At 42.9% G+C, this 26,399-nt stretch overlaps 1 protein-coding gene across 2 annotated transcripts in view; it reads right to left on the reverse strand.

The window, feature by feature from the left end:
* Positions 1-26,399, reverse strand: part of VIRMA (vir like m6A methyltransferase associated) — a 33,402-nt gene that overhangs the window by 4,097 nt on the left and 2,906 nt on the right. Inside the window, exons 2-22 of one of the 2 annotated variants that reach the window (XM_081204311.1) lie at positions 26,002-26,117; positions 24,562-24,648; positions 24,229-24,277; positions 23,016-23,184; positions 22,602-22,724; positions 21,862-22,161; positions 19,285-20,434; positions 18,238-18,729; positions 16,604-16,758; positions 14,922-15,004; positions 13,801-13,894; positions 12,920-13,464; positions 12,199-12,434; positions 10,683-10,935; positions 9,038-9,255; positions 7,179-7,311; positions 6,423-6,575; positions 5,569-5,729; positions 4,557-4,653; positions 4,148-4,314; positions 291-622 (exon numbers count right to left, since the gene is read on the reverse strand). In XM_081204311.1, coding sequence (XP_081060437.1) covers positions 291-622; positions 4,148-4,314; positions 4,557-4,653; positions 5,569-5,729; positions 6,423-6,575; positions 7,179-7,311; positions 9,038-9,255; positions 10,683-10,935; positions 12,199-12,434; positions 12,920-13,464; positions 13,801-13,894; positions 14,922-15,004; positions 16,604-16,758; positions 18,238-18,729; positions 19,285-20,434; positions 21,862-22,161; positions 22,602-22,724; positions 23,016-23,184; positions 24,229-24,277; positions 24,562-24,648; positions 26,002-26,117 — 5,113 coding nt within the window. Of the gene's footprint in view, positions 1-290; positions 623-4,147; positions 4,315-4,556; positions 4,654-5,568; positions 5,730-6,422; positions 6,576-7,178; positions 7,312-9,037; positions 9,256-10,682; positions 10,936-12,198; positions 12,435-12,919; positions 13,465-13,800; positions 13,895-14,921; positions 15,005-16,603; positions 16,774-18,237; positions 18,730-19,284; positions 20,435-21,861; positions 22,162-22,601; positions 22,725-23,015; positions 23,185-24,228; positions 24,278-24,561; positions 24,649-26,001; positions 26,118-26,399 lie in introns of both variants that reach the window. The other variant, XM_081204310.1, reaches the window with a different exon arrangement.

Here is a 26,399-nt window from a genome sequence, read left to right on the forward strand (position 1 = left end):
AAAGATAGCTCAGCTGGGTGGATGGTGCTGATAACATCAAGGTTGCAGGTTCAATCCCTGTAAAGGACAGCTGCATATTCCTGTATTGCAAGGGGTTGGACTAGATGATTCTCAAGATCCCTCTACAATTCCATGACTCTAAACCCCCCAAAAGAGAGCTGCAATTATGACTAGTAGCAGAAGTGCTACAACTAACTTCGCTTTAAGAAACACGCTGAATGAATGGAACCTCAAATCTGTCCTCCAGAAGGCATAAAGCTCACATATTTCAGGCGGACCAGAAAACCTACCTTTCGAAGCAGGTGGCGTGAAGAATCTATTTGGACTGTGAAAGGCTCCTCGCCCTCCTCGATTCCCTGAGAACCCGCCCCGTGAAGAAATCTTCTGTGAAACTTTAGGCAGTCTCTTGGGAGGCTGTATCCCATCTGGTGGAACCACTTCCTTGCTCTCGGCAGCCACAAAGTCGTCAACGTGCATAGAGGGCGGCCTGCTTGTGTTCTGCTTCCTCTGACGGAAGATATCGTGGGGCCGAATGCCTTGGCCGAATGCTCCCCTGCCTCTTCCTCTCGGAGGAGGTACAATATGGGCCCTCTTGGCAGGTTCGATATATTCAGACTTCCCACTGTTAAGGCCAGAAGTTTCGCATGGTGAATTCATTAACAAGAGGTATTTTGTTTAGCAGCACACAGGTATTAACGTATTCACAGGAGAATGTGAACCTTTTCCAATTCTTCAAAAGCTAGAACAACCATACGGACGTGCCGTTTGCAAATACATCTCTTTCTCCTATCCTTTCTAAGCCCTTATCCTGTCTCTCAATATTCATCTGAATTAGTGTTAGTTGTTCAGTAAAAATTTTTAGTGGCAATTAATCCAAACGGCATGTTGGTTGCTGGAGTTTGAACCAATGATAGGCACAGCCAAAGACAAAAATGTTCTGGATTAAATAATTTGGAATAAAGACATCCCCGCTTCAATTTTTGAATTTTCAGATTCGAGGTAGCTGGATTAGATTTGACAGAGTTACTCTCATATTAGTATATAGAGCATGTTTTTAGTACAGCATGACTCTTCTGGAAATTAAAAGTAATTCCTTTGTGAATTACCTCTCTTTCTGATCTGGTTCGCATGTAAGGCTAAGCCGAACTATGGCTTAGTGCTGGTATCTTCAACTTTTTCAAACCCAGCACGCATTTTGCACCCAAACATGCACTTGGGGACACATTTCTTAATTATTCACCATGTATTTATCTGCATGGTGGCAATGCACCTGTTGCAATCCACCTTGGAACAGGTCATATGACCTACCGTATTTTTCGCTCCATAGGACGCTCCTGACCAAAAGACGCACCAAGTTTTTAGAGCAGGAAAACAAGAAAAAAAATCTGACTCAAATTTTGTACTAAACTATTTAAAACAGCAGAGTGTGTGGCTCCTGTCCACTTTGCTGCTTTAAAGCGAGCCACGGTATATAATGAAGAGAATGGAAAAAGGACAGACATTCCATTAGAATGTAGCTGTTTTCATCATCACTGGGAAGTCAGTATTGGCAACAGTCACAAAAACTAAAATTTGAGCATTTTACTGTTATTAATCAAGAATATTAATAGTCAGGGAGAGAAACCAGGGCTGTGCAAATGAGAAGTGCTTGGAGTATGGAGGAACAGCAAAAAGATGATGATGATGATGATTATTATTATTATTATTATTATTTATACCCCGCCCATCTGGCTGGGCCTCCCCAGCCACTCTGGGCGGCTTCCAAAAGAATATTAAAATACTGTGAAGCTAAAGATCAAATGATTGTGCTCCAGTTCCTAAATCTCTGAAGTTTTCTCAAAACAGGCATGGTTGTTTTGAAAGGAAGATTCAAAATGGAGTGACTGAGTAAAGAACAGAGGAGGAAAAGAGGGCAGATAAATAGCTTCCGTTCAATACCAAGAGAACACAATGTTTTTGGTTTAGTATAGGTGGACTGTACTTGTAAGAATTTGTATAATGAATTATAGAGTTGGAGTGGAATATCAGAGCCTCTTTTCAGCAGTAAAGATTAGCTACTAGGAACATGGTCCACACACACACAGGATGTCTGGTTATAGCTGTGCAGTTTAAACTGTTCCTGAGCCAGATACCTGCTCAGTTTTAGCTGAAATTACTATTACTGGTTTGTGGAGATGCTTTGTATGTATTTATGACTATTTCCCCAAAACTGCTACTTGAAGAAATCCCCAAACTTACTATTTTTAAACTTCAAATGGAGCTCAGAATCCAGTTAGGCAATCCTTTGCAGTTGAATTAGGAGGCACTGAGAGACAGCAATTTGCTGCTTCCCACCCCCACCCTCCACCCCAGGAGCACACAGCCTTCCCTCTGCATGCAAACCTTGCAAACCTTGTCCGGACTTCAGGGGAAAGCAAAGGCTGTAGGCAGAGCAGTGTAGCTCCCCACCCCCACCCCCAAAAAGCACCCCAGCAGCACACAATCTTCCCTCTGCTTGCAAACCTTGCAAACCTTGCCGGGACTTCAGGGGAAAGCAAAGGCTGTAGGCAGAGAAGTGTGGCTCCTCCCCCCACCCCCAAAGAGCAGCCCAGGAGCACACAGCCTTCCCTCTGCTTGCAAACCTTGCAAACCTTGTCGGGACTTCAGGGGAAAGCAAAGGCTGTAGGCAGAGCAGTGTGGCTCCTCCCCCCACCCCCAAAGAGCAGCCCGGGAGCGCACAGCCTTCCCGCTGCTTGCAAACCTTGTCGGGACTTCAGGGGAAAGCAGAGGTTGCTGGCAGAGCACCGTGGCTCCTCCCCCCACCCCCAAAGAGCAGCCCGGGAGCACAGGACAACAGCGATTTGGCTCCAGGTAACACACATTCGCTCCATAAGACGCACAGACTTTTCCCCTTACTTTTTAGGAGGGAAAAAGTGCGTCCTATGGAGCGAAAAATACGGTACTAGTAGGTTCTGACCCACCAGCTGAAGACCAGTGGCTTAGTGCAATCGCACAAGTGTCAGACCTGAGAAAGAAAAGATCGCAGCCAATATGCACCTCCCCTTGTCCTGCTGCAAGCAAAGCCATGGTCGGGCTAGTTTCTTCTCCAAACCCAGGTTTGTGGTTTGTCTGGAGCTAGACAAACCAAGAAACCGGGTTCAGACAACATGCTGAGCCAAATCACATCACAGCAGCAGAAAGAAGAGGACCTCAGAGGCCATAACCTCCTCTCTGGAAAACCAACATTAAGCTAAGGCATAGTTTGGCATGGTGTTCCATGCTAACCCACTCTCTCCCATATACATATACGGCAGAAGCCTAACAGTTTATTCTCAGGCAGCTGGGAGGGAAACTATTCTTTTCCCCAAGGCATACCAACCATGAAAGAAGTTAAAAACAATTTTTTCTTAAATGCAATTCTGTCCCTTCCAATTGCTCTGAAACTACATAGGAATGAGGATAGACCACTTAAAAATCCATGAGTAAAAAGGAAAAAAGGAAAGGAAGTAACTGTGATGGGACGGGGAAAGGGGGCAATTTCAAGAGGTTCAAGGACCCCATGTGGCACCTGAGCTGAAGGTTGCCCATTTGTGACTGAAGAATTTAGTTTTAATGCCCTCATCCCTTGGCTCCAGGAGTTAAGTTACTTAAGTCTCTTTCTAGGATGAAGGCAGGCTTCTGAGAAGAAGAGATCCCTTCCTTTATGTGTACCACCTTATTATATGGCAAAATACACAGAAAGGTGTTGCATTCTAAGGTTCCTATCACAGTCAATTTTCTTGTTTTTGCTCGGGCACACCTGTCTGCAGCATTTTAGAGGATGTAAGATGCTTTTTTCCAACCCAGGCTCTTTTAAATTTCTTCTGGGTAGAACTAGATTCTGCCTTTTATAACCCATGTTAGTTCTATCGTTCACAGGAACCATTCCTCCTCCACTCCCTTCCCTTGCACCATCAAAATCTGTTCATGTAAAATCTTTTTTTTTTTTTTTTTTTTTTTTGGTTTTCAAAGAGAGTGCTGCAGCAGAACAACTTGTGGGAGGGACCCTTTCAAGTGACTCAAATCTACTTGGATCCCACTATGCCGTGATTACAAATACATCACCAGTGCAGTGGCAAAATCAAAATCCACCTTCAGGCACACAGTCACAATCAAAACCACTGGTTACCTGGAAGTTATAAACGTCTCGTGCTTGTGTTTGCCAAGTTTAAAGCCTTTTGTGGTTTTTGTCCGACCCGGAGAAGTAGGCTCGGTCAAAAACGACCTCTCCAGCTCCGCCTGCAGGTCGAAGTCGCTGCATCCCTTTTCTGACAGTTCAATTAAGTCAACCTTTACCTGTAAGAGTGAGAAATTCATTCCACTTTAATCATTCCCCCAGACAACTGTCAGCATCCCCAAATAGGAAACACTCTTGGAAGGCTGCTGCTAAATGAGTAGCCCATTTTTATCTGTCTACATTCCTAACATTCCTCTTTGTTGCTTACACTATGAATGGGGTCTCAAAAATGCTGCTGACAATTAAGCTATAAATGCTCCAGTTCCCACCCATTCAAGTATTAAAAACTCAAGACTTTTACCATGTCAGGGTCAGTTTCAATTTCTTCAGCCTGGAATGGAGAGAACCACATAGATTTCAGCTGGTCATCCATGACATCTGCCAAGATGTATGCAGTCCTGTAATATCAAATGTAATTTTTTTAAAATAGCGGTCAGTGTTTGCTGCCTCCATATGAAATAAATGTTACCCACTGGTATTCATCATCCACTCCTCCAATAAAACGTTTCCTAAAGGACCATGGCTTCACCACTTCCTTCCTCAAGCAGTAGGAAGAACACAATCCCACTTGGAGCATCCTAATGCCCAATGGAGAACATGGCTTGCACCTCTGCTATGACCAGGTGTTCTTGTCTCCTATTCTTTGCAATGTCTATCAAGCACTTTACTTTCCTATGTCATCAAAAACAGCCTGACAGCCTTCGAGGACAGGGACTGTATCATGTCCGTATTTTGTTTAGCAATTGGTACACTATTTATTTTGTTATTTTAAAAACATATGCCCTGTCTTTCTATCTGTCCAGGGACACGGTTCACAATCAACACTGTGATAAACCAATACTGTGATAAGTAATGGTGCATAAGTTGAAAACAATTTTATGTATGTTTAAAACAAGACAAACGAAAAGGACACATTGAGTCTATGCTTTGTTCAAGAAAGACACTGATCAATGATAAAAAGAAAGCTGGACTACTCAACGCCTATTATTTCCAAATAAAGAAGGATCAGAAAAAGGATTAGCAATGTTGACAAAAAGAAAGGGAGAGATCACAATTGACAAAGAAGCACATCCATCATACTTGTGCAATACTTGTGTCACAAGATCTTGAAAGAATTGGGCAACTCTCAGAACCTCAACGTATCATTTGCGGGGGGGAAAGGAGGTGTGGTGATGGACTGAGACAAGAGAACTGGGTAATCTCTGTTGTAATGCATATAGCCCATAAAGATAAATGCATGAAGTTAAACACGGTCCCAAATATACCAGAGATTCTAGTTCTTCACAGACACAGATGCACATTCAGCACTTTACCTATTATTAAAAAGATGCTGGAGAGATTCTGGTACAGGAAGGATTGGCTCTACATCTTGATCACTCAGTGGACAAGGATCACCAGCAGATTCCAGCATCTGCCGAAGTCCAACAACATTGTCCAATAAAGATTCCAGACTGTCATCTTCTTTTGAGCGCTCCTGTGTAAGGAACACTGCAATCACTAGCAACTCAGACAAAATTTAAGTGTTTTTGCCACCTGATAAGATGCAGCAAACTAGCAGTAACTCTTTCAATAAATACATGTTCAATTGACATCATGGACATATGGCATCATGGACATAAAGTCAGTCATACTGAAATCAATGGACTGGTTTCAATAGGTCTACTCAGATTTATTATAGTGTATGTTTTTGTGGACTAGGCCCCAGTCGATCAGGTGCCTGAAGTGTTGTCCAGTATATGTACAGGACTACTGAGAAACAAACTGTACGCGGTGGAGACAATTGCCCATGGGAGGAAGGGCAGGAAAAAATGTAATAAATAAGTTCAAGAGGTATAGCCTGATAATTTTATGTAAAGCTAAGCTTAATATGCATAATAACCACAGTGATCATTCCTAACAGTACTAAACAGTGGCAACACAATCATCCTAGCTTTATCACTAGTTACAAATTATAATTATTATTAATATTTGTAGCCTGACCGTCATCTAGTTAAGATACATGGGCAGTGTTCAGAAACACTGCATAAAAATGAATACATACACAAATGTTTAAAAAACCATATAAAATGCATGACAATCAAATCAGAACAGTAGCAATGAGAAACCATCAGACTCCTAACTCTCAAACATCTGGCACCGACACCAAAAAATAGGAACATTACATTACCAAAACTAGCTTCTCCAGCTCGAGGAGCAGATTTTCAGGAGTTTCTTCTTTGTTTTGTAATTGGTATTTTAATTCTGCAGTAGTAAGACCCAAAGTTCTGGCAGGATGGGCTCCATCAACTTCTGCAAGACTTCCGTCATCCCCACAACATCCCTAAGGAAGATGAACGTGAGTACAAAAGCAGTAACACCACAGCACCATAATGCAGTTAACTGATGACATCTTTTTTTGACATCTCCCTGTAAAACCACCTTCAAATGTTTCTTGCTAGAACTCTCTCTCTGTCTCTCTCATGGCTTTTCACTACTCTATTAAGCCATTTTTATCCCTGCCAGCACATAACCTACCAGGTTGAATGGTTTTCACGTTTCCTTTGTTTTCACCTGCTGCAAACTATATTCTGTTTTTACTAATTTAATGTTTACTTATTTGTTGTTTCGAGTTTGTGTGTGTTTGTGTGTGTGTGTGTGTGTGTGTGTGTGTGTGTGTGTGTGTCTGTGTGTGCATTTTTAAAATGATGTAAGCCACCTTAAGTATTATTATTGTGACAGAAAAGTAGGAAATAAATCCCCTTGAATAATAAATAAATAAAATTGGCCCTTTGGGATTCTGTTAGATAACCATAATTTGGAAGTATGATGGAAGTATTACAGCTGTACGCTTTAAAGAAAACTGCAGCTACTTTTCCTGAGCTGAAATGCAACAGAATGCAATCAAGGCAAAGCTTCAGAAAGCCCTCTGTACGCATTCACTCACCAGTGTATCGGAATTCAGGATCTGCCTCAGGAAATCCAGAAATGAAGACGCAAGTTCTCCAGGGTCCTTATTAAAGCTGCTCACTACTCGCTTCAATCCAGTGTGCAAAGCCCCACAGTGTTTTCTTAGAGAGCTGTGTTCGTTTCAAAGGAAAAGGTTGTTAACCATCCCGTTTTTGACACAGCATATGAAAAAAATATGATTAATAAATCTAAAGCACTTAAAACATAGGCAGTTTCAGAAACACAACTGAATGAACTTACAGTGGTGCCTCGCAAGACGAAATTAATTCGTTCCGCAAGTCTCTTCGTCTTGCGAGTTTTTCGTCTTGCGATGCACGGTTTCCCATAGGAATGCATTGAAAATCAATTAATGCGTTCCTAGGGAAACCGCCTTCAGACCAGGTCCGGGGACAGTCTGTCCCCGGACCTCTTCTGAAGGCTGAGGGGGGGGGATAAGGGCTTTTCTTCCCACCCCCAGCATTTTAAAAAACCCCGGGACAGCGGAGGACTTCTCCGCTGTCCGGGCAATCTTAAAATGCTGGCGGGCGGCATTTTAAAATCGCCCCGGGACAGCGGAGGACTTCTCCGCTGTCCGGGGCGATTTAAAAGCCCCTGGGAAGGCAGGCAGGGGGGACAAAGACTTTTGCCCCCCGCCAGCCTTCAGAAGGTGTTCCCGCCCCCCCCCCGCCCCGCTTCGGAGCACCGTTCCGAAGCGGGGCAAGGTGTTCCCACCTACCCCCCGCCCCGCTTCGGAGCACCGTTCCAAAGCCGGGCGGTGGGGGAAGGTGTTCCCACCCCCCCGCCCCGCTTCGGAGCACCGTTCCGAAGCGGGGCGGTGGGGGAAGGTGTTCCCGCCCCCCCCGCCCCGCTTCGGAGCACCGTTCCGAAGCAGGGCGGTGGGGGAAGGTGTTCCCGCCCCCCCCCGCCCCGCTTCGGAGCACCGTTCCGAAGCGGGGCGGTGGGGGAAGGTGTTCCCGCCCCCCCGCCCCGCTTCGGAGCACCGTTCCGAAGCGGGGCGGTGGGGGAAGGTGTTCCCGCCCCCCCGCCCCGCTTCGGAGCACCGTTCCGAAGCGGGGCGGTGGGGGAAGGTGTTCCCCCCCCCCGCCCCGCTTCGGAGCACCGTTCTGAAGCCGGGCGGTGGGGGAAGGTGTTCCCGCCCCCCCGCCCCGCTTCGGAGCACCGTTCCGAAGCGGGGCGGTGGGGGAAGGTGTTCCCCCCCCCGCCCCGCTTCGGAGCACCGTTCCGAAGCGGGGCGGTGGGGGAAGGTGTTGTCGCCCCCCCCGCCCCGCTTCGGAGCACCGTTCCGAAGCCGGGCGGTGGGGGAAGGTGTTCCCGCCCCCCCGCCCTGCTTCGGAGCACCGGGAGAAGCGATCTCCCCGCAGCCCCTTGCTTCAAAAGAGGTCCGGGGACAGCGGGAAGCGCTTCCCGCTGCCCCCGGACCTCTTTTGAAGCAAGGGGCTGCAGGGAGAAGCGATCTCCCCGCAAACCCTTGCTTCAAAAGAGGTCCGGGGGCAGCGCGAAGCGCTTCCCGCTGCCCCCGGACCTCTTTTGAAGCAAGGGGCTGCAGGGAGAAGCGATCTCCCCGCAGCCCCTTGCTTCAAAAGAGGTCCGGGGGCAGCGGGGAAGAAGCGCTGCGCTTCGCGCAATTCTTTCCAAGGGAAAGAGAAGATTAACAATTCTTTCCAAGGGAAAGAGAAGATTAACAGCACCAAAAAAATGCCACACTGGTATGCTTGCTGTTACCTGTGAAATTTAACATTATATTACATTACAATCTTCTGCTTTGTAAGCCCCACTGGGGGGGAAAGTGAGCTGAACTAAACATTTCTGCGGTGTGAGTATGTTTGTGGAATGTACCTCTTTAGGTGATAGAATCCATAATCGTGCTCAGTAAGGAACATCATTGTCCTGATACAAGTTAGCAAACAGTTATAGCTGCTTTCAGCATTAGAAAATGTCTCCATCAGGCAGTCACAGATGGAAGCCATGAGTTCCTTGCTTGGCAACGAATTTGAAAGCTGCTCCAATTCAGAGAGAGTGCTCTCCGTGGAACTGGGCAAGACCAATGCAATATCCTGCAAAGAGAAATCACAGTATTACAAAAGGCAGAAAGGCACACAGGCATCCCTTGGGGCCATGGCAAAAGCCACTTTAGAGCTTACACCAACTGAGTGGGGGTTTTTTAAAAGCAAAGTTCTACTATCACACACCACAGGACTTCACAGTTACAAAACTGTCCACAGCTGCAATGTCTGCCATGCAGAACAGGGAGTGCTGTTCACAACCTGCTAAGCCATGGGTAGGCAAACTAAGGCCCGGGGTCCAGATCCGGCCCAATCATCTTCTAAATCCAGCCCATGGATGGTCCGGGAATCAGCGTGTTTTTACATGAGTAGAATGTGTCCTTTTATTTAAAATGCATCTCTGGGTTATTTGTGGGGCCTGCCTGGTGTTTTTACATGAGTAGAATGTGTGCTTTTATTTAAAATGCATCTCTGGGTTATTTGTGGGGCATAGAAATTCGTTCAATTTCCCCCAAAAAATATAGTCTGGCCCCCCACAAGGTCTGAGGAACAGTAGACCGGCCCCCTGTTGAAAAAGTTTGCTGACCCCCATTAAGCGAAAGATCTATTGGACACTAATTTCTGATTCCTGGCCAACCTTATTTAAAAGCATTTAGCTTTGCAAAGAAACATGAAGTGTCACTCAACAGCCATTTCATCAAGCTCTATGAAGCAGAACTTGAAACGGCCTGCTCTTGAGAGCAGCAACTAAAAGAATTAGGAATCTGAGGCCCTTTGGTGACAATGAACTCCCACCAGCCTCAGCGAGAATAGATAGGGATGGTACTATGTAGCTGTGCAAATATAGCCTGTATGCAATTAGTTTGAAAAAGGAGAGGTAGATTTATGGTAGGAGTTGATGGCAGCAACAATCCCTCTCTGCCAGAAACCAAACGGTTTCAAGGTTCTTCTTCCTGGCTCGGGAAATAGGTATGTCATAGTTTTATAAGACTTAGGAATGCAATTAAAGGAGGAGGGACTCAGTCTTGGTGCAACTCAGGAATTCCTGAAAGAAGATTCAGCCTTGGTGCAATTTGTGAATTAATGAAGAACAGGTTTTTAATGAATTCAGTTGTTCAGGGGTGTGACCAGAGAGAACCAATCGGAATGTGTATTGAGATTTGAAATAAGCGGAGATTTATATCTGGGAAACAAATGAAGTGTTTATACACACATACACACACCTTTTAGCTTACATTGGTTTTCTTCCATGTATATTTTTCTCCTTCCTTGAAGGCATGCTGGCTAGGTGTTCTGGGGAGATGGAGAGTAGGGACATCCTTTTCGTATTTTCTTGGACAAGCCTGTCTTGTTTGCTAAGGGGAGACTTGCACTCCTTCCAGGCCAGCCCCACCCCCACTGCCCACATGCATGACAACATGTGCACAATCAATACAGAATGAAATTAAAGGGTTCTTTAGATTTTCATTTTTAAATACCTGATCGCAGAGAGACTGCAAAATAGAAGCCAAGAACTCAGCACACTGCTGGTGAATAATGTTGTCCCCTGCAGCTCGCATTAAAGACAAAAGCTCTGGGAAAACTTCAGCATACTTCTCATCCCCTTTCACAGTTCCATTAATCAAGTGCAAAATAGCCAGTTTACAAGCTTTGTGTGAAGCCAGGGCATCGAGTAACGCAAGCAAGCGGGTAGTCTGGCCAGTGTACTGCTTCTCTTTGTCTTCTGGGTTGCTGAAGTGACAGCAATGCTCTTATTAGAAAAGACAAATATATTGCATGCATGTTTATGACAAAACAAACTTCAGATCTGAAATTTCCATTAAAAGATTCATATACGTGTGTGCGTGCGTGCGTGTGTGTATTTATATATATATATATATATATAATACAATATCTATCTATCTATCTATCTATCTATCTATCTATCTATCTATCTACAGTATCTGCATTTGTTGCAAATGAGCTTATTACCATTACAGTGGTATCTCAGGTTAGAGACACTTCAGGTTACAAACTCCGCTAACCAGGAAGTGGTTGCTCCAGGTTAAGAACTTTGCCCCATGATAAGAACGGAAATCGCCAGCGGCACAGTGGCAACAGGAGGCCCCATTAGCGAAAGCCTGCCTCAGGTTAAGAACCGTTTAAGAACGGACCTCTGGAACTAATTAAGTTCTTAACCTGAGGTACCACTGTAATTTGCTAGTTTTCAGGTTGTGGTCATTAATTAACTGTGTATCTAGTTGCCAGCAAAGATGAGATAACCACTACAGTTTTGACTTTGGTATCCCAAGTCAGTAAGCCTAACAAAGTACAGTCATACCTTGGGTTGAATGTGCTTCGGGTTGAGCGCGTTCTAGTTGTGCTCTGTGGCAACCCAGAAGTAATGGAGTGCGTTACTTCTGGGTTTCGCCACTCACGCATGCGCAGGTGCTCAAAATGACGTCATGTGCATGCGCAGAAGCAGCAAAACGCGACCCGCGCACACGCAGATACGCCATCGCAGCTTACGTTGCGTTCAGGATGCGTATGGGGCTCCGGAACGGATCCCGTTCACATCCCGAGGTACCACTGTATTGAAAAGAAATGCTATGTTTCAGCCCTCTCCATGTGTGGAGGCATCTCTTATCACCAACTGTATGATGCCTACCTCTCCATGTCACATTCATGCCATACATGCAGCAATTTACTGCAGCCCTCAGGATTTCCCAGCTGGAGGAGCCATCACACAGCTCCATCCTTCAAGACCCATCACCATGCATGGAGAGAAACAGAAGGCCTAAATCCGAGACAGCCACTGCCTATTCATGAATGAGATAGGAGAGGCATAGCCCATTTTCCAGCCTCAACATGCAAAGGTTCTACAGAAGCCTTCAACAAAACTCTCATCATCCTTAATCGGCACAGCTATGGTGAGAGTTATAGACCACAATTTCTGAAGGGCACCAGGTTAGCACTGCTACTTAAAGACCCTTAGGACAAAGTATAAAATCGTACCTTTGCAAATCTTCTACAAGCAGATCCAAAACAGTCCTCATAATAAGGAGAGCAGTTGGTGAAGCCAAGTCACACAACTGAACACAAATGCGTCTCAGCATGTGCTGAATAGGCAGGCAGGTGGAGCCAGAGAAGGACCGTACTATTTCTTGCAGCAATTTCGCTTGAACGTGAAGATGCATGCTCCACAGTTTCCTAGTGTTGAGAGCCACCGATATGTCATGCGGTTCAATGACCTGTCAGAAAAGCAAAATTAACTCTATGAGAGTGCCAAAACGTAGAGTTCTTCTCCAACACCACATGCAAGGCACACTACCTGGTGCTCTTTAGGCAATCATGAAAACCCTTGTAGCCAATATATGTGCTCCAATATATAGAGTTACTGCCTCCCAGCTAAGGAGGCAATATCCCCACTCATCATCCAGCATCAAAAGGACAAATCCCCTCTATCAGCCCTTTAAATGAGAGATGGGGAGCCTGCATCTCTCCACATGTGGCTGGACTACGATTCCCATCATCCCTGACTATTCACTATGCTGGCTGGGGCTGATGGAAATCCAATGACACTGGAGGTCACCAGGTTGAGGGAGGTTGGTATGCAATCCGTCAAATGGATAGATCCACTGCACAACTCTTTTTCAGTCCATTATTACCTACCTATCCTCTTCAGCAGTCTTTTAATTTTCCTGCCTTTTACAAATAATTGATAGTTTTTACATACCTGAGTGGTTTGCATGGGAAGCGGCAGAGGCAGCAACTCAGAAAGCAGTATAAGACCAGAGAAAAACCCTTCAGGAATTCTCAGAACAGAAGTGAGGACCTCTTTTAGCATGAGCGACCAAGTGTTATTGGCCAGAGTTTCCTCTGAGATGGTTAGCTTCTCATTAACCCCCTGGGTAAAAGTCAACAAAATGTCGACAATGTCATTCTGGATTTTTTGTTCATCGCTGTCTAAACGTCCCGAGAGGGGAATAGAACACAGGAGCATGTGTAAAGAAATAAGTGCAGAAGGAATACGCATATCTTTGAACTCAAAGGACCCTCCACGCAGCAGTTCGGTCAACATGGTCTTCAAGAGGGTGAGGGTGCACCGGGCCATGGAAATCGTAGTGACTCTGTGGAGGGTAGTCCCCATGTTGACATGGAGTCTCCAGGGCTGAATAAGGATGCTGTTTAGCTTTTGCAGAACACGAATAAAAGTGTCCATTCCTTCAGAAGAGAACATCTGTATGACTGCAAGGTTCCATTTCAGGTCCTTCTGTTGACCTTTAGGAGGAAATGGGGAATGGAGGAGGGGAGGAAAGAGAAAAACCATGTTGTGCCTTGATCTCCGTCATTAGGAAAATATAGATCAGGTGAAATGATTCCTTTTTATGAGACTTCTGTCCATGACCAAGAATTACATGACACCAAATTTATCATGGGGCACAGAATCCTTACATTTTACTCTTAACTTTCCCATCCAAAAATTCTACATGCTCTGTTAGCAACAGAAAATGGTCCAAAGAAACAATTTACTTCAATATGGCTATAGGAGGTGGTGATTAAATCTGATGTACTCTTATAAAGGAAATGGAACAATGGTAAAAGCAAGTATTATACCTTCAACAGGTGGTGGAGGGCATGCAATATGGCACAGGACACGAAGTGCAGTAGGAAGACCGACTCCTTCCTGGGTCATCAAGCTATCAATATTCTTTAAAATAAAATTGGTGAAAAATAAGACTCATGTTATTAAAGATCAATATTCAACAAAAATGGGTGCAGTAGAGAACTTTATTTTGCTTCTGAGCAACAAACGGTAGGCTGACTTCAAACTTGAGTGTTAGGGCCATTAAGTTTTTTTACTAGAATCTCTTTAATCTATTGATTTATACAACATGGAACTTTTTTTTTAACATCTAAAGAATAACTAATCTAGGCTAAATTATTCTGATTGTGTACTCTTTTGCTTAGGAATGTTAAGTACCATCTTGTTGCATCAGACCAATGTCCATCTTTGGTCCAATCTACTTGCCAGTATTTAGGGGTTCATCAGAAGTGGGGCACTGGTCTACAAAGCTTCTTCCCACCCTTTCTATATGAGGCATCCAAGTAAAAGTAACACAAGGGTTGAAAATTCTAATGGAAGGTCACCACAAAACACACAACACCTTAGAGCCAAACTAGATAATTACACAGATGTTTTAAGTAAATACCAACCAGGAAGGAAGCAATCTTGATTGGAGCCATGATGGAGAAGTGGAGCTATACTCTCTTTCCACAGCTGTAGTTCCAATCCAGTGGAAATCCCAATGTGAATAAAAGCCAGCTAATAACTTGATCTTTCCCCCTTCTCATGGCTGCTATTTACTTTTAAAAAACTGTACTGAATTAGCAGTTCCATTAATAAGGTCACATCTAGTTTTGCTCTTCAAAAAGGACTATTAGAAACAGAGAACCAACAATTCCTTCTTGAAATACGTTGACTACTTTTTAAAAAATGTTATTATGAGGATTGTACTAAAAACACCATGCAAAATGGTCCAATATAGAATGTACTTGTAACAAAACATTTCTGGATAAAGGAGTACCAAGCACACTTTATGATAACCCTATGCCATCAGAACTGTGAAAACACAGAATTTTGCCTCCTGTATATACAATTGCAAGAGATCAACAAATGAAATAGCTAGGAGTGGATTTTTTTAAAAATGCATGCATTGAGAATGGTTTTTACTAACCTGCTTAATGTATTCAATGAGATTTGGGATGCAATTAATTTCAAACCGAAGTGTTTTCAAGGGTTCCAGCCATTTGCCAAGTTCTAAAACAAACAAGGCAACTTGAACAATGTTGCATTATGTAAAATGATGCATTCCAAAAATATGACAAGCATTAGAGCTACAGGCCTTTGTATATAAATCAAGTTAACTTTTAATACAACATTAAAACTGCTTTAATTCAAAGAATAAAGACTCAATGCATACATATGAGCCAAAATTTGATTTTGATTTGGTCTGAAATTATTCTTTATTATACCACATTTCAGTTGATTTCTTCAGCTGAAAGCACCAATAACACTGCTGAAGATCTATTTCTATAGGTCCAGGGATGTCTTTATCAAAAGTTAGCTTATTTGCAATAAAACAATCAAAAAGGTTCACTTCCATTCAGCAGTTGGGGAAATTCAGTATGACTTGGTCTGCTATCCTATGTGGGAATAAATCCCTATGATTTCAATTCAACTTACTGCAACGTATGTGGTTGCAGCTTTATGAGTCTTACAAGGATTTTGAAAATGTTTTAATATTGGATTCGATGCCATAAAAAGTATCTGAACCATGACAATCTATTTGTCCCAAAAGGCAATTCTGCCCAGCATAATTCAAACATTTGATCTCTTGAATATTCAATATTAAACCCCATCTTAGCTACAAAGGCATCCTGTGTGCATATTCTGAAATGAAAGTTTTTTCCTCAGCTCAGAATAACTTGAATTTCTTAGTCTTTATTGTATGCAAGCCAAGGCCATCTTGTCTCTCAAAAACAAAAACAGACTGAAAATTCAATGGAAGTACAGGCAGGAGGAAAACCAAAACAAAGCTTTAAAAACAGAATCAGCACAGCATTTTAAAACAGCACAATTCATGATAAAAATCAAGATTCTAATAAAGGTACACTTTTGTAATGTTGCCTTTATCACCAGGCTAAAAGCAGGTCATGAAGGAGTGATTCACACCTATTGAGAGGTCTTTACAAATCTTCAGCACTATAGCCAAAAAGGCTCTCTCTCCTACCTCCTATTTGCCTTGTTTCAGATGCAGGACTGAAGGAGATCCCTTGAAGTGGAATGAAGGTCCCAGGCAGGCTAACATGGGCCGGTGGGGTTCCCTAGATATTCTGACACAAGGCTGCTTGGGACTTTAAAAAGCCATGTATAGTAAAACTGTGCAATGTAAAAGCCTGCACACAAAGGGGTCTCCTTTCATCAGTCATTGTCTTGAAGTGGGCATGACAAGATTACAACAGCTCCAGTTTGAGAAACACACTTACAATGGAAGCTCTCAGGTTATCATCAGTGTCCAGTGACTTTTTTTAGTTTGTTCTTTGAACAGGAGCACCCTACGTTGCTTCCTTAGAAGATTTCAAACACTGAATATTTTTCTGCAGTTACTGAATGACTCCCACCAATGAACAGTATGCTACACAAACAAGAGAACTTTCTGTGTTTCAAAGCCTCTTTGATACTAGCAAAAAAGCTACAGAGTTTTTCAATGAGCCTTTCTAGTAATCTGTATTTACCAAAGGAATCTCATTACTCGCATTATCACAAACCAGAAGGTCAGGAGAGCCTTAGCAGACACCAAAAAGATTTCTCCTAAACTGCTTCCAGCAACTGCCCCATTAACAGCGCATACCGTACCTTGTAGTTTGGTGTTATTTTCATCAGCTTTGCAAAGCTTCAACAGGGGTGCTGAATACTGCTCAAGCATTTGGACGTCACTGGAGGACTGAACCACCAGCAGAATAAGGATGCAAGCGTAATTATAGGCAACTGACTTCTTTGACTTGGAATCGCTGAAACAGATTTTTCTGAAAATTATGACACATTTCACATTTGAATCCTTACACGTATACTTACAGAATACTATTCAGATTTTCATTTACAAAACGATTACCGCATTTTTCGCTCTATAAGACGCACCAGACTATAAGACACACCTAGTTTTTGGAGGAGAAAAACAAGAAAAAAATATTCTGAATCTCAGAAGCCAGAACAGCAAGAGGGATCGCTGCGCAGTGAAAGCAGCAATCCCTCTTGCTGTTCTGGCTTCTGGGATAGCTGCGCAGCCTGCATCCGCTCCATAAGACGCACACACATTTCCCCTTACTTTTTAGGAGGGAAAAAGTGAGTCTTATAGAGCAAAAAATACGGTATTTTGTATGGAGAATAAAAAAGTTCATACTACAAGTAGGAGTTTGCAAATGATTGGCATGTGATTGATTGACTCAGCCTTTTCTCCTAGTTTCTCCACTTAGTTTCTCATAATCTTTTCAGAACTCAAAACAGAAAAGTCAATTATATTGATCAGAATCAAGCAGTAACCTACAGGAGGGATAAAGAACAGCTCTAATTTCAAATGCATGCAAGCCATGCCACAGGCAAACATTCACCTCCTTAGCACAAGCTAAAGTTGTGTATGCCACTTTGAGCTGCAAACCCCACTCTTTCGATTGTGAATTTAACTCCAGCATCTAAGATATGTTTATCTAAATTATGCTTTTGATCTGTGTAGCCAGTTTCAGACAAGCATGAAATGCTCTCATAACAACATGAAGGAATCAGAAAACAGCCGTGCAGCTTACACTTCCTGTTCCACCACATTTCTGTCACATGCAACATAGAACTTCTGTGCAGATAACCTGCAAATCTCCACACTGGTGGACATGCAAAAGATAATCTTACAGGACATTAAGATGAGGAGGAAGCACAACGTGCTCGCTGCTCCCCTTGTTCCTTGGTTTTAAAATGTTTGGCTTTGCTTTTAGCTATTCTTTCATGTCATCCACGGTGTTTTTGTGTGTTTTTTTCAGAGGACGTAGCACAGCTTCATATGCTGCAGAGCTAATATTTTCAAACCTAGTTATACTGAGCCCACCCATTTAAAAGCAGGGATTGGAGAGTGGGGGTGAGAAATCTGTTTAAACATCTCAAGGATTTCCTGTCCGCCCAGCAGCAATCAGAGCCAAATCACCAGGCATTGACTGGGATGAAGAGGTTGCTAACCCATGGGCCAGCCCATACGTATCCTCAGACTATGCTGAGGAATAAGCATGTACTACCCCAGAACAAGGAAAGCCTGGTTCACTTCTTTAAAGGGAAGGCTTCGTAAAAGGAGAAAAATGAGGAGGGCAAGAAGTTGGATTCTGTACTGCAGCCAAGTTCCATAACAAGGAACAACCCCAAATTAAAAGTTTGTGAAACCCACATCAACCTGCAAACATCCAATTAAAAGCATAAAACCTAAAGCAAGGTTAAAAAAATAGGATAATTACCCTAATGCTTCTTTGGAATAGAACTCCATTAAAGTAATAAGACTCTGGAGATTCTTCTCAAGGCTGAAGACATGGGCAACAGCAGCTCTTCCCACAGGGTTAAAAGTGATCAGGTAAAGGTTATGAAGCGTTCCCAGGAGATCTGAATGGTCAGTTTCATCAGTGGCTGTGCAGCGCTGGAAATGGCAGAATAGTTCTGAAATGCACTGCAGTGTCTGTGTTGAATGAAGAAGCCATGGGGGAAAGGCTTCATCGCTTGCCCCATCAGTCTGGAGACCTTCCTCTTGATCAGGGTCAGAGAAATGGCAAAAGGCTCGAACCAGCAGGTTTGTGGCTTCATACTCAGAGAGGAAGAAAAGAAGGCCCTTCTGGGACTGTGCCAAAAATCTCAGTATGTCCCTGGTGGACTGCAGCACCCCAGGGTGCACATTCGTTATTGGATTGGATAACAGCAACGTGACAGATTCCAAGAAATTGTGGTTATGAAGGTACCTGGAAATATGTAAGAAGCAGCATGCTCAATTCCACTTCAAAATATAGTACATTGGCAGAATTTTTTACTTTCAGTGCAATGGTATGTGAAATAGCTGCAGAAGTGCACAACTGTGGGTGGGATTCAATAAAGTTTTACTCAGAACAGACCCAGTGGAATTAATGAACACTGCAATAGAACCTGAGAAATTGTGATGTGCCCACAAGCACTCACTAATCTTCAAATGTGAGCAGGAATTTGAATCCAGATCTTCTCAGTTCCAAGTCTGACACTGTTCTCCACCACCTCAGTGACTTAAAGGATTAGAGTGAAGAGACTTGATGAAGACAGTGGAGGAGTTCTGTTTAGTTATGAGATGGCATGACAGAAGACACAGGGTGGGAAAGGGGGAAAAGAGACAACAGTCTAGGCTGGAACATCTCCCAACATTGAAAGACCCTTATTAAGCAGCACACATGACATGCATGACAAGTACTCATGTCAACAACCAAGTGGCAGAAAGCAAACAAACAGGTATCCCTTTGAAACATATAAAAAAAATTAAGGCCACTCACCTAAAGAGCACTGGGAAAGGGTCATCCCTTTCTGGTGGCCCTGTAATACGTGCTGTTGTTGGGAAAGATTTCACCGGTGGCTGAATCATGGTGTGAGGGGCAGTCTCCATCAAATGCAAGATCTCATCCAAAAGGTTAATGAGTTTCTCCACTTCTCCTTCACTCATACTGGAGGACTCCAAAAGACTGTCCATATCCATTGGAGTGTCCACATCATTTTCATATTCCTGGTTCCCCCTTTCGAGTCCAGTGTCCGTATCCTGCTCAGGCTCAGTGTGATTAGGAAGAGATGGAGGATATTCCGCTAACTGGTCAGCAAACTTTTTGACCTCGGACAATACCTCGTAGAAGTGGCATTTCTGCAGAATTGCAGAGCAGGCAGTGACGACCCTTACTGTCTGATCCAGCAGGATGAGCTCCAGTAGTCTCTGGTAACCACTTTTTTCATGCACCTCTGAGCCGCTCCTCAAAAATGCCTCCATTCCTTCAGTCATGCTTACAACGCTATCCAAAGCTTTGAAAGCATTGAGTTTAAGAGAAGAAGAGACATGATCCGCAAACAGCAGTTCAAATAAAGAATTAATTACTCCTGCTTGCAACAGGCCCGTTATCCCCCGAGTTCCACATTCTGCCAGTGAGGAGACAAGTTTTGTCCCAGCTTTAAGCTGACGGACATTCAAAGCGATCGGCTGTCTCAGGGCTACCTGTAGGTTTAATGACTGCATTGTCCAGTCAACCAACTGGCTTATATAATCTTGATTCGGGTCCTTTAACTGCAAGTAGCTTAGCCCTTTGACTATTAAACTTGGAATTTCTTCCAGAGCAGTGACCCACTTTGCACCCCTCTCCTCCTGATATAATTCTAGGAGTTCGGTCAATTTAGTAGAGGTCTCAACTGCCCCTGAATTTTCCTTGTCTGGATCTGTATCTTTCATCTTAGCAACTTCGGTTTCAAAAGTTGTCTTGTAGGGACAGCTAAAGTACAGAAGAGGCCCAAGTTCCCTATCAAAAGGATCATAGGTCACAGGTGGCACTCTGGCTAGATCCTCAGCAGTGTACTCAATGTCAAAGCTCGGGTACTTAAACGTCTCACGTTCCAAGTCAGCAATTCCATCTTCATCACTTGAAATCTGCTCATAACCATCATCCCCTGAAAAGAAGAGTTTTAAAATTACCTTGTTGAATTCATTGAACCAAAATGAGCAACAAATTACACCCATCCATTAATTACAGCTTTGAAAAATAAACCATCTTCTCCCCTTTTGCTCATAAACATGGGAAACCCAGCAGCTAAAACATTTGCAGGATGCTTTGCCAACCCATCAGCTACACACTCACACACAGGACCAAAAGGTATCAACTAACAGGAGAAATATATAATTGCACCATATAATTAGATTATCTCCACAAGGAGAATTCTTAACCTTGGTTTTTATTTATTTCAGAACCACCGTCTATCTCATAGGATCTTGAAGTGGTGAATACCACAATACAGCCAGACTAAAATACAAGGAAACCACTCAATCCAGTCTGCAGCAACATTCAAACCACCATATCCTGCTTGCAGACCTCACTCAAAGGACTGTATGAAAAGATTATTTGTAGTATTTGTTAGTCACTTTAAACAAAAAAAGTATTAAAGCAACTTAGGAAAAAATATGAATAATTTAAATCAATTAAAAGTCAAACTGAAAAACAATGTACAATACAAAACTCTTAAAATGCTCATCCAAGGACTAGCCCTACTGTACCCCACTAAAAGATGAGCAGCACAACAGAGACTAACTGAAGTCTAGCAAACAGAAGCATCTATCACCCAAAAGCTGATGATACCAGGAAAGTCTCCCTAGGGAGAGTATTACAAAAAGGGGGCCCACCACTGAAAAACTCTCCTCTTGTGTAACCACCCTCTGAACCTCCCTCATATGGAGAAGTATTTAAATTGCTGTCTAAAACTCATGAGTAAAGGAGGCAGTCATATCTCCTAATGAGGGGGAGTTCCACAATCAGGGCACCACCACTGAGAAGGTTCTCTCTCGTGTCACTGTATGTCAGACCATGTCCATCAACACAGGACCACAAACATTTAAAAAAATGACTCACAACTGCAGTTATAGCACAAATATTTTGACAGAAAAGGTAGAAAACCTATATGCCACAAAACCTTCAAAATCTCTTCCCTAGTGTCCTCTGAAGTGCTTGGCTTCCCAAAAAAATACTACCTATATTCCACTGTCTCAGGATTAGATCACACACACATACCACTTATCATTATTAGCTTCTAGAAACAATTAGTGTGAACTGACTGACACAGGTTAAGTAACACAGAACATTTGCACGCCCAACAGTCAAATCAAACAATGGGTGATTTTACTCAGGGTAAACCAAATGAAATTAATGAATATGACATTAGGTGCATTAATTTCAACAGATCTGTTATTGATAAAGCTTGAACACTACTCAATATTTTTCATTAGTTCACACATTCAGTTGAAAATCAACTGTTCTGTGATGAAGTGATGAAAGAACATAAATGCACGTGCAACTCAGTCCTCAGCAGTTTCTGTATTTCCCTACCTTCACCCTCCTCCTCTTCTTCAACATCCTCTTCTTCTTCATCCTCCTCCTCCTCCTCCTCCTCTTCATCTTCTTCATCTTCTGGAATACTCTCTACTGTCTGACCATCGTCATCCTCTTCATCTTCCTCCTCCTCCTCAACATCCACCCCCTCTTCATCATCCACTTCTTCGGGCTGGTCTTCTTCCACTTCTGCTTCATCAGAATATGGACCCTCCTGGTGAACGGACGTCCGATCAGGAGAAATGGGCTCAAAGTAATCCTCTCTGTGATCAACATCGTCCTCTTTCTCCCCAACCACTGGAAAGATTGGAATCCACAGCAAAATTAATTTAAACAACTGCCATTTTCAAAAAGAAAGAGAAAGCAAACAACAAAAACTAAACAACTAATACCCATAGTGTAATTTAATGTTCTGCTAAGAGAATCCTGTGTATTTTCCATACAATTTAAATCTTCAAGCTAGGATGCTAATAAACTGCTGCTTTGGTTTTGTAGTTTTAAGGCAAGGTTAGCCTCCATGGACCAATACAGATGTTTGCCAATTCTCCCGTATGGAGCAGCCTAATAGATGCATCATATCTCCTGTCACAACTGCCACTTCCCAGTGGTGAATTCAGTTGCAGCTGGAAAATATGCCTACTACTAGAAAAACAGCAACACTTTCTCCTCACTTAAATTATGCGTGCATGAGGACACAAGTGAGAAAGAAATGGAAAGAAAGTTACGTTCCAAAATACCTGATACGGGCATTGGCTCATCTTCATCATCATCAGGAGGAGGGGGGCCTGGTGGAGTTCTTGGGCCTCTAGGCTGTGGTCGTGGAGGACTGCCATTAAACTGATCCTCTTTCTCTCCATCAGCTGTAAAAAAAAGGCATATAAAGGAGCTTATAAATAAAGATAAATAAATTCATGGGAAGCCTGTGGCATCACTTGGGAAGTTGCTGAAAATGAACCACTCAGTAAAAAACTGTAGTGGTGCATGCATTAACTTACAGATCACAGACAAAAACCTCAGCTGAAAGAAGTAATGAGATACAAACGTTTTAGATGGAGATGATTTAACTTCTATGGGGGGGATCACTTACTTCTATTTACATTTCTTTTAAAAGAAAAAAAGAATTTTAGCTGGATTAGTTTTGGAATGCTTACCAGGTTTTGGAGTTCTTTTCAAAGCTGCTTGTTGCTGAGGAGGGGGTGGTGGCGGAGGCGGCGGAGGGGGAGAGTCCCTATCATGGCTTATTACTCTGTCAACAGAGCCATATATTGCAAGCGTCAAGCAGTTGTACCAGCCTCTCAGAACTAATCCGTCAGTGTTGACCTGGATTTTAAAGGAGGAGAGAGAGCATAAAAGAAACAAAGATAAACCATTAACTTGCTGCACCTACGCTACAAGCTCAGTACCAGTGTATATTTGCAATGAAATATAGTTCCAGCTATGTCATTGTTAGATTTCACTTACATGTTACAGTAGGATATAAATGCACTTTGCAAATACATGAGGCACAGAATCCTGTAATAGTTTTGAAAGCCTCAGCTTTTTTATATATAAAAAAGACAGGTGAGCTGTGATGTGAGGGGCATGGGCTGGGCAGAGGGATGTGACTTGATGAGAGTCCCATGGGTCAGATAGAGAGGACTTAAAGGTCATCTTCTGCTTGTGAGCCAGAGGTTCTCCACGGCTGGCCTACATGCACAGATTCTCTAACACACACACACACACACACACACACACACACACACACACACACGTGAGACAGCATCTGGCTGTATAATGCTGGTCCCCCTACCATGTGCACTTGGCCCACTCAGACCAAATGTTTCTAATGGGCTTCAGATGGCCTGCACTGCATCACACAATCGACTAAAGCTAATCGTGTCTCCCCCAGAGCATTTCTTAGATGACACTTTGTTTTTAATAAAGAGTGGGAACGAGGTGAGCACCTCTGAGGAAGGGCATTCGAAATGTGATTCTCCTAGACTGAGAAGGCAATTGCTCTGCTCATCACCTCCTTATTTCAAATGATTGTGGGACTCTGATGAGGAGACTCTGATGAAGATCAAAGGATTGAGGCAGGCTCATGAGGTAGATGGCAGTCCTTCAGATAGGTAACAACCAGCACTCTGAACTGCTCTTGGAAACAGACTAGCCACTGGTATGCATGTTTAAGAACTGTTGAGAAATGCTTTCTATAGTTGGCCCTAGTGAAAAACCTAGCAACTGTGTTTTGCACTAATGAAACTTTCTGAGAAGAAAGTACCCCAAGAACATCCCAACACAGCCCAGTGTAAAGGTTACCAGCCTCTCTCTGTACAGGAGTTGTCACTAGAAGGGTCAATCTCAGAATTTACAAGTGATCATTACCTTGGCATTAGGTCTGAAAATTATTGAAGAGTTCTCATCATACTCCAGGCTGTTAAAACAGAAATATGTGTTAAAGGTCAAAGAAACTGCACCAACATCTTTTACAACCAGATTCACAATGGTACTTTTCCCAAGCAATATCTAATGAGAATGAGAATTATCTATTTTTATAATTAGTAGTAGAATAGAGAATCTCAAAGCCTACATTTTCATTTACTTCAACAGTTTACTTCATAAACAAGAAACAAGGAAACTAGTAGCCAGGCTTACAAGGCTTGACTTAGCCCTGGTTAAGTCTTACAATGGCACCAAGATTATGAAAGAACTGCTTACCTTCCTAGCCTGTCAAATACAGGGGCACTTGGTTTGCTGACATTGTTGAAAAACAGGTCTAACTGAAATGTGTGAGGAGATGTTTCACTGAGAAGAAAGCCAAAGTGTAAAAAATTATTTTACAGAACCACAATAAACAAGATAATCAAGCCTTAAAATACCAATTATCATATAGCCACAATCTGCAAGAAGTAAAGAAGTGGGGAGCTTTTTAATAGTATTTGACTATAAAATTAATAAGCCACAACTCAAGGGGAGGTGGAGAAGGGTAATGAGGAAGCACACAGCTCATTCTCAATCCAATAGCTTACAGTTTATCATGACATCTCATCAGGCCATTATCTAATAAAGCTAGCATTGTTGGATTCAAAGGTAAATCATACATTGTTATACATTTAATTTTTTTTCACTATCTTAACCATCACATTTGTAATTTTAGGCAAGCTCATCACTTATGTAAGAGGCCTGCAGATCTGTGACTGCACCTCCACCACACATGTGCTATTTGACACTGCACAGATTTGATAAATGATCATAAATGCTTGCAGTCAATAAAGACCCTGATTTCCATAAACCCCCACTGCAAAACCACATCCCCTTTCACCACGCTTAATACCATTCTAAAGGGATTCCCCAAACCTTGGAAGTAACTTTTGGGAAAGACAGACAGAAACTGCCACCAGGAGGAAGATGTGGGTGAGCACACTTCTTACTTCCCTTTCCTGATTTGTTCTAATCCTACTTCGACATAATACCCCAACAGGGCAAATAAGGGCTGGAGCTAACCAAAACTGTCTCCAAGCTATGGTTTGCCAATTCACTTCAAACTAAACGAACTTTCCAGGTCTGTGCTAGGCTTGTATTAGGATTGCACAAATCCACTCACCAGTTCATCAGGGTCAAGTGACCCTGGCATTCTGGCTATGGCCACTGTCTTGACGCAATCTAGATCCCTCTCTGAGTTCTCATATTGTCCTAAGCTTTGGAAAAGGCTGATTCCAGGGGCTAGTGCTGGATGGATCTAGGAGACCCAAGTTCAACTCTTTCCGTCATTGTGTGGCCAAGGGCAAGTTTCTTCCACATCTCTATGATGGGAGCTACAAGGTTGTTGGGAAGGAGAACATAACAAAATACTTTCCAAATTTAAAATGCTCTTCAAATAACCACTGGTAGGTAGCTGCTAACTACCTCCTTGCTTCAGATGACATTGAGGGAGCGACTGCCTGGTATGACATCACAGAAGAACAAGAATGACAGCCTGAATACTCCGGCCCCCATATGTACACCATGTAGGTAATTTTTGTTCCTGTACCACATTTGAGTTTGACTTTGAGACTCTTCTGTAAGCCTTTGTTTAATTTGCTTTGAGAGGCACTAGGTGCTAGAAAGCAGGATGTCTATATTCTAAATAAAGAATTCAATTAATCAACTTGCACTTACCCATAAGCTCTGTTTTCAGGTAAGTTAGAATGAGCTCTTACTCCTGGAGGGATGACACGTACTTCATTGATGTAAACCACACATGGAAAGCGAACCACATCTACATTACTACTTTGCTATCAAAAACAAAGTGAACAAAATTCATGAAGGTTAAAATATATGGCACAGCGCCCAGAAATTGTCTAAAAGGCCAGCAATGATATGACAGCTGTATCCACCCATTTTTCCTGACAAGTGCCACCCACACTAGGCTGCTTACCATTTGCAGCAGGCAAGGACATAAAAAATAAAATTCAGAGGTGACATTCAGCCACTGAGAGCAGCTTTAGAAGAGTACAAATTAATTTTGCTTTTGTTATATTAATAGTTGTCTACCTTTTTAATGAGTAATTTAATGG

This window comes from Podarcis bocagei, assembly GCF_964188305.1.
Source record: "Podarcis bocagei genome assembly, chromosome: 8".
NCBI classification, from domain to species: domain Eukaryota; kingdom Metazoa; phylum Chordata; class Lepidosauria; order Squamata; family Lacertidae; genus Podarcis; species Podarcis bocagei.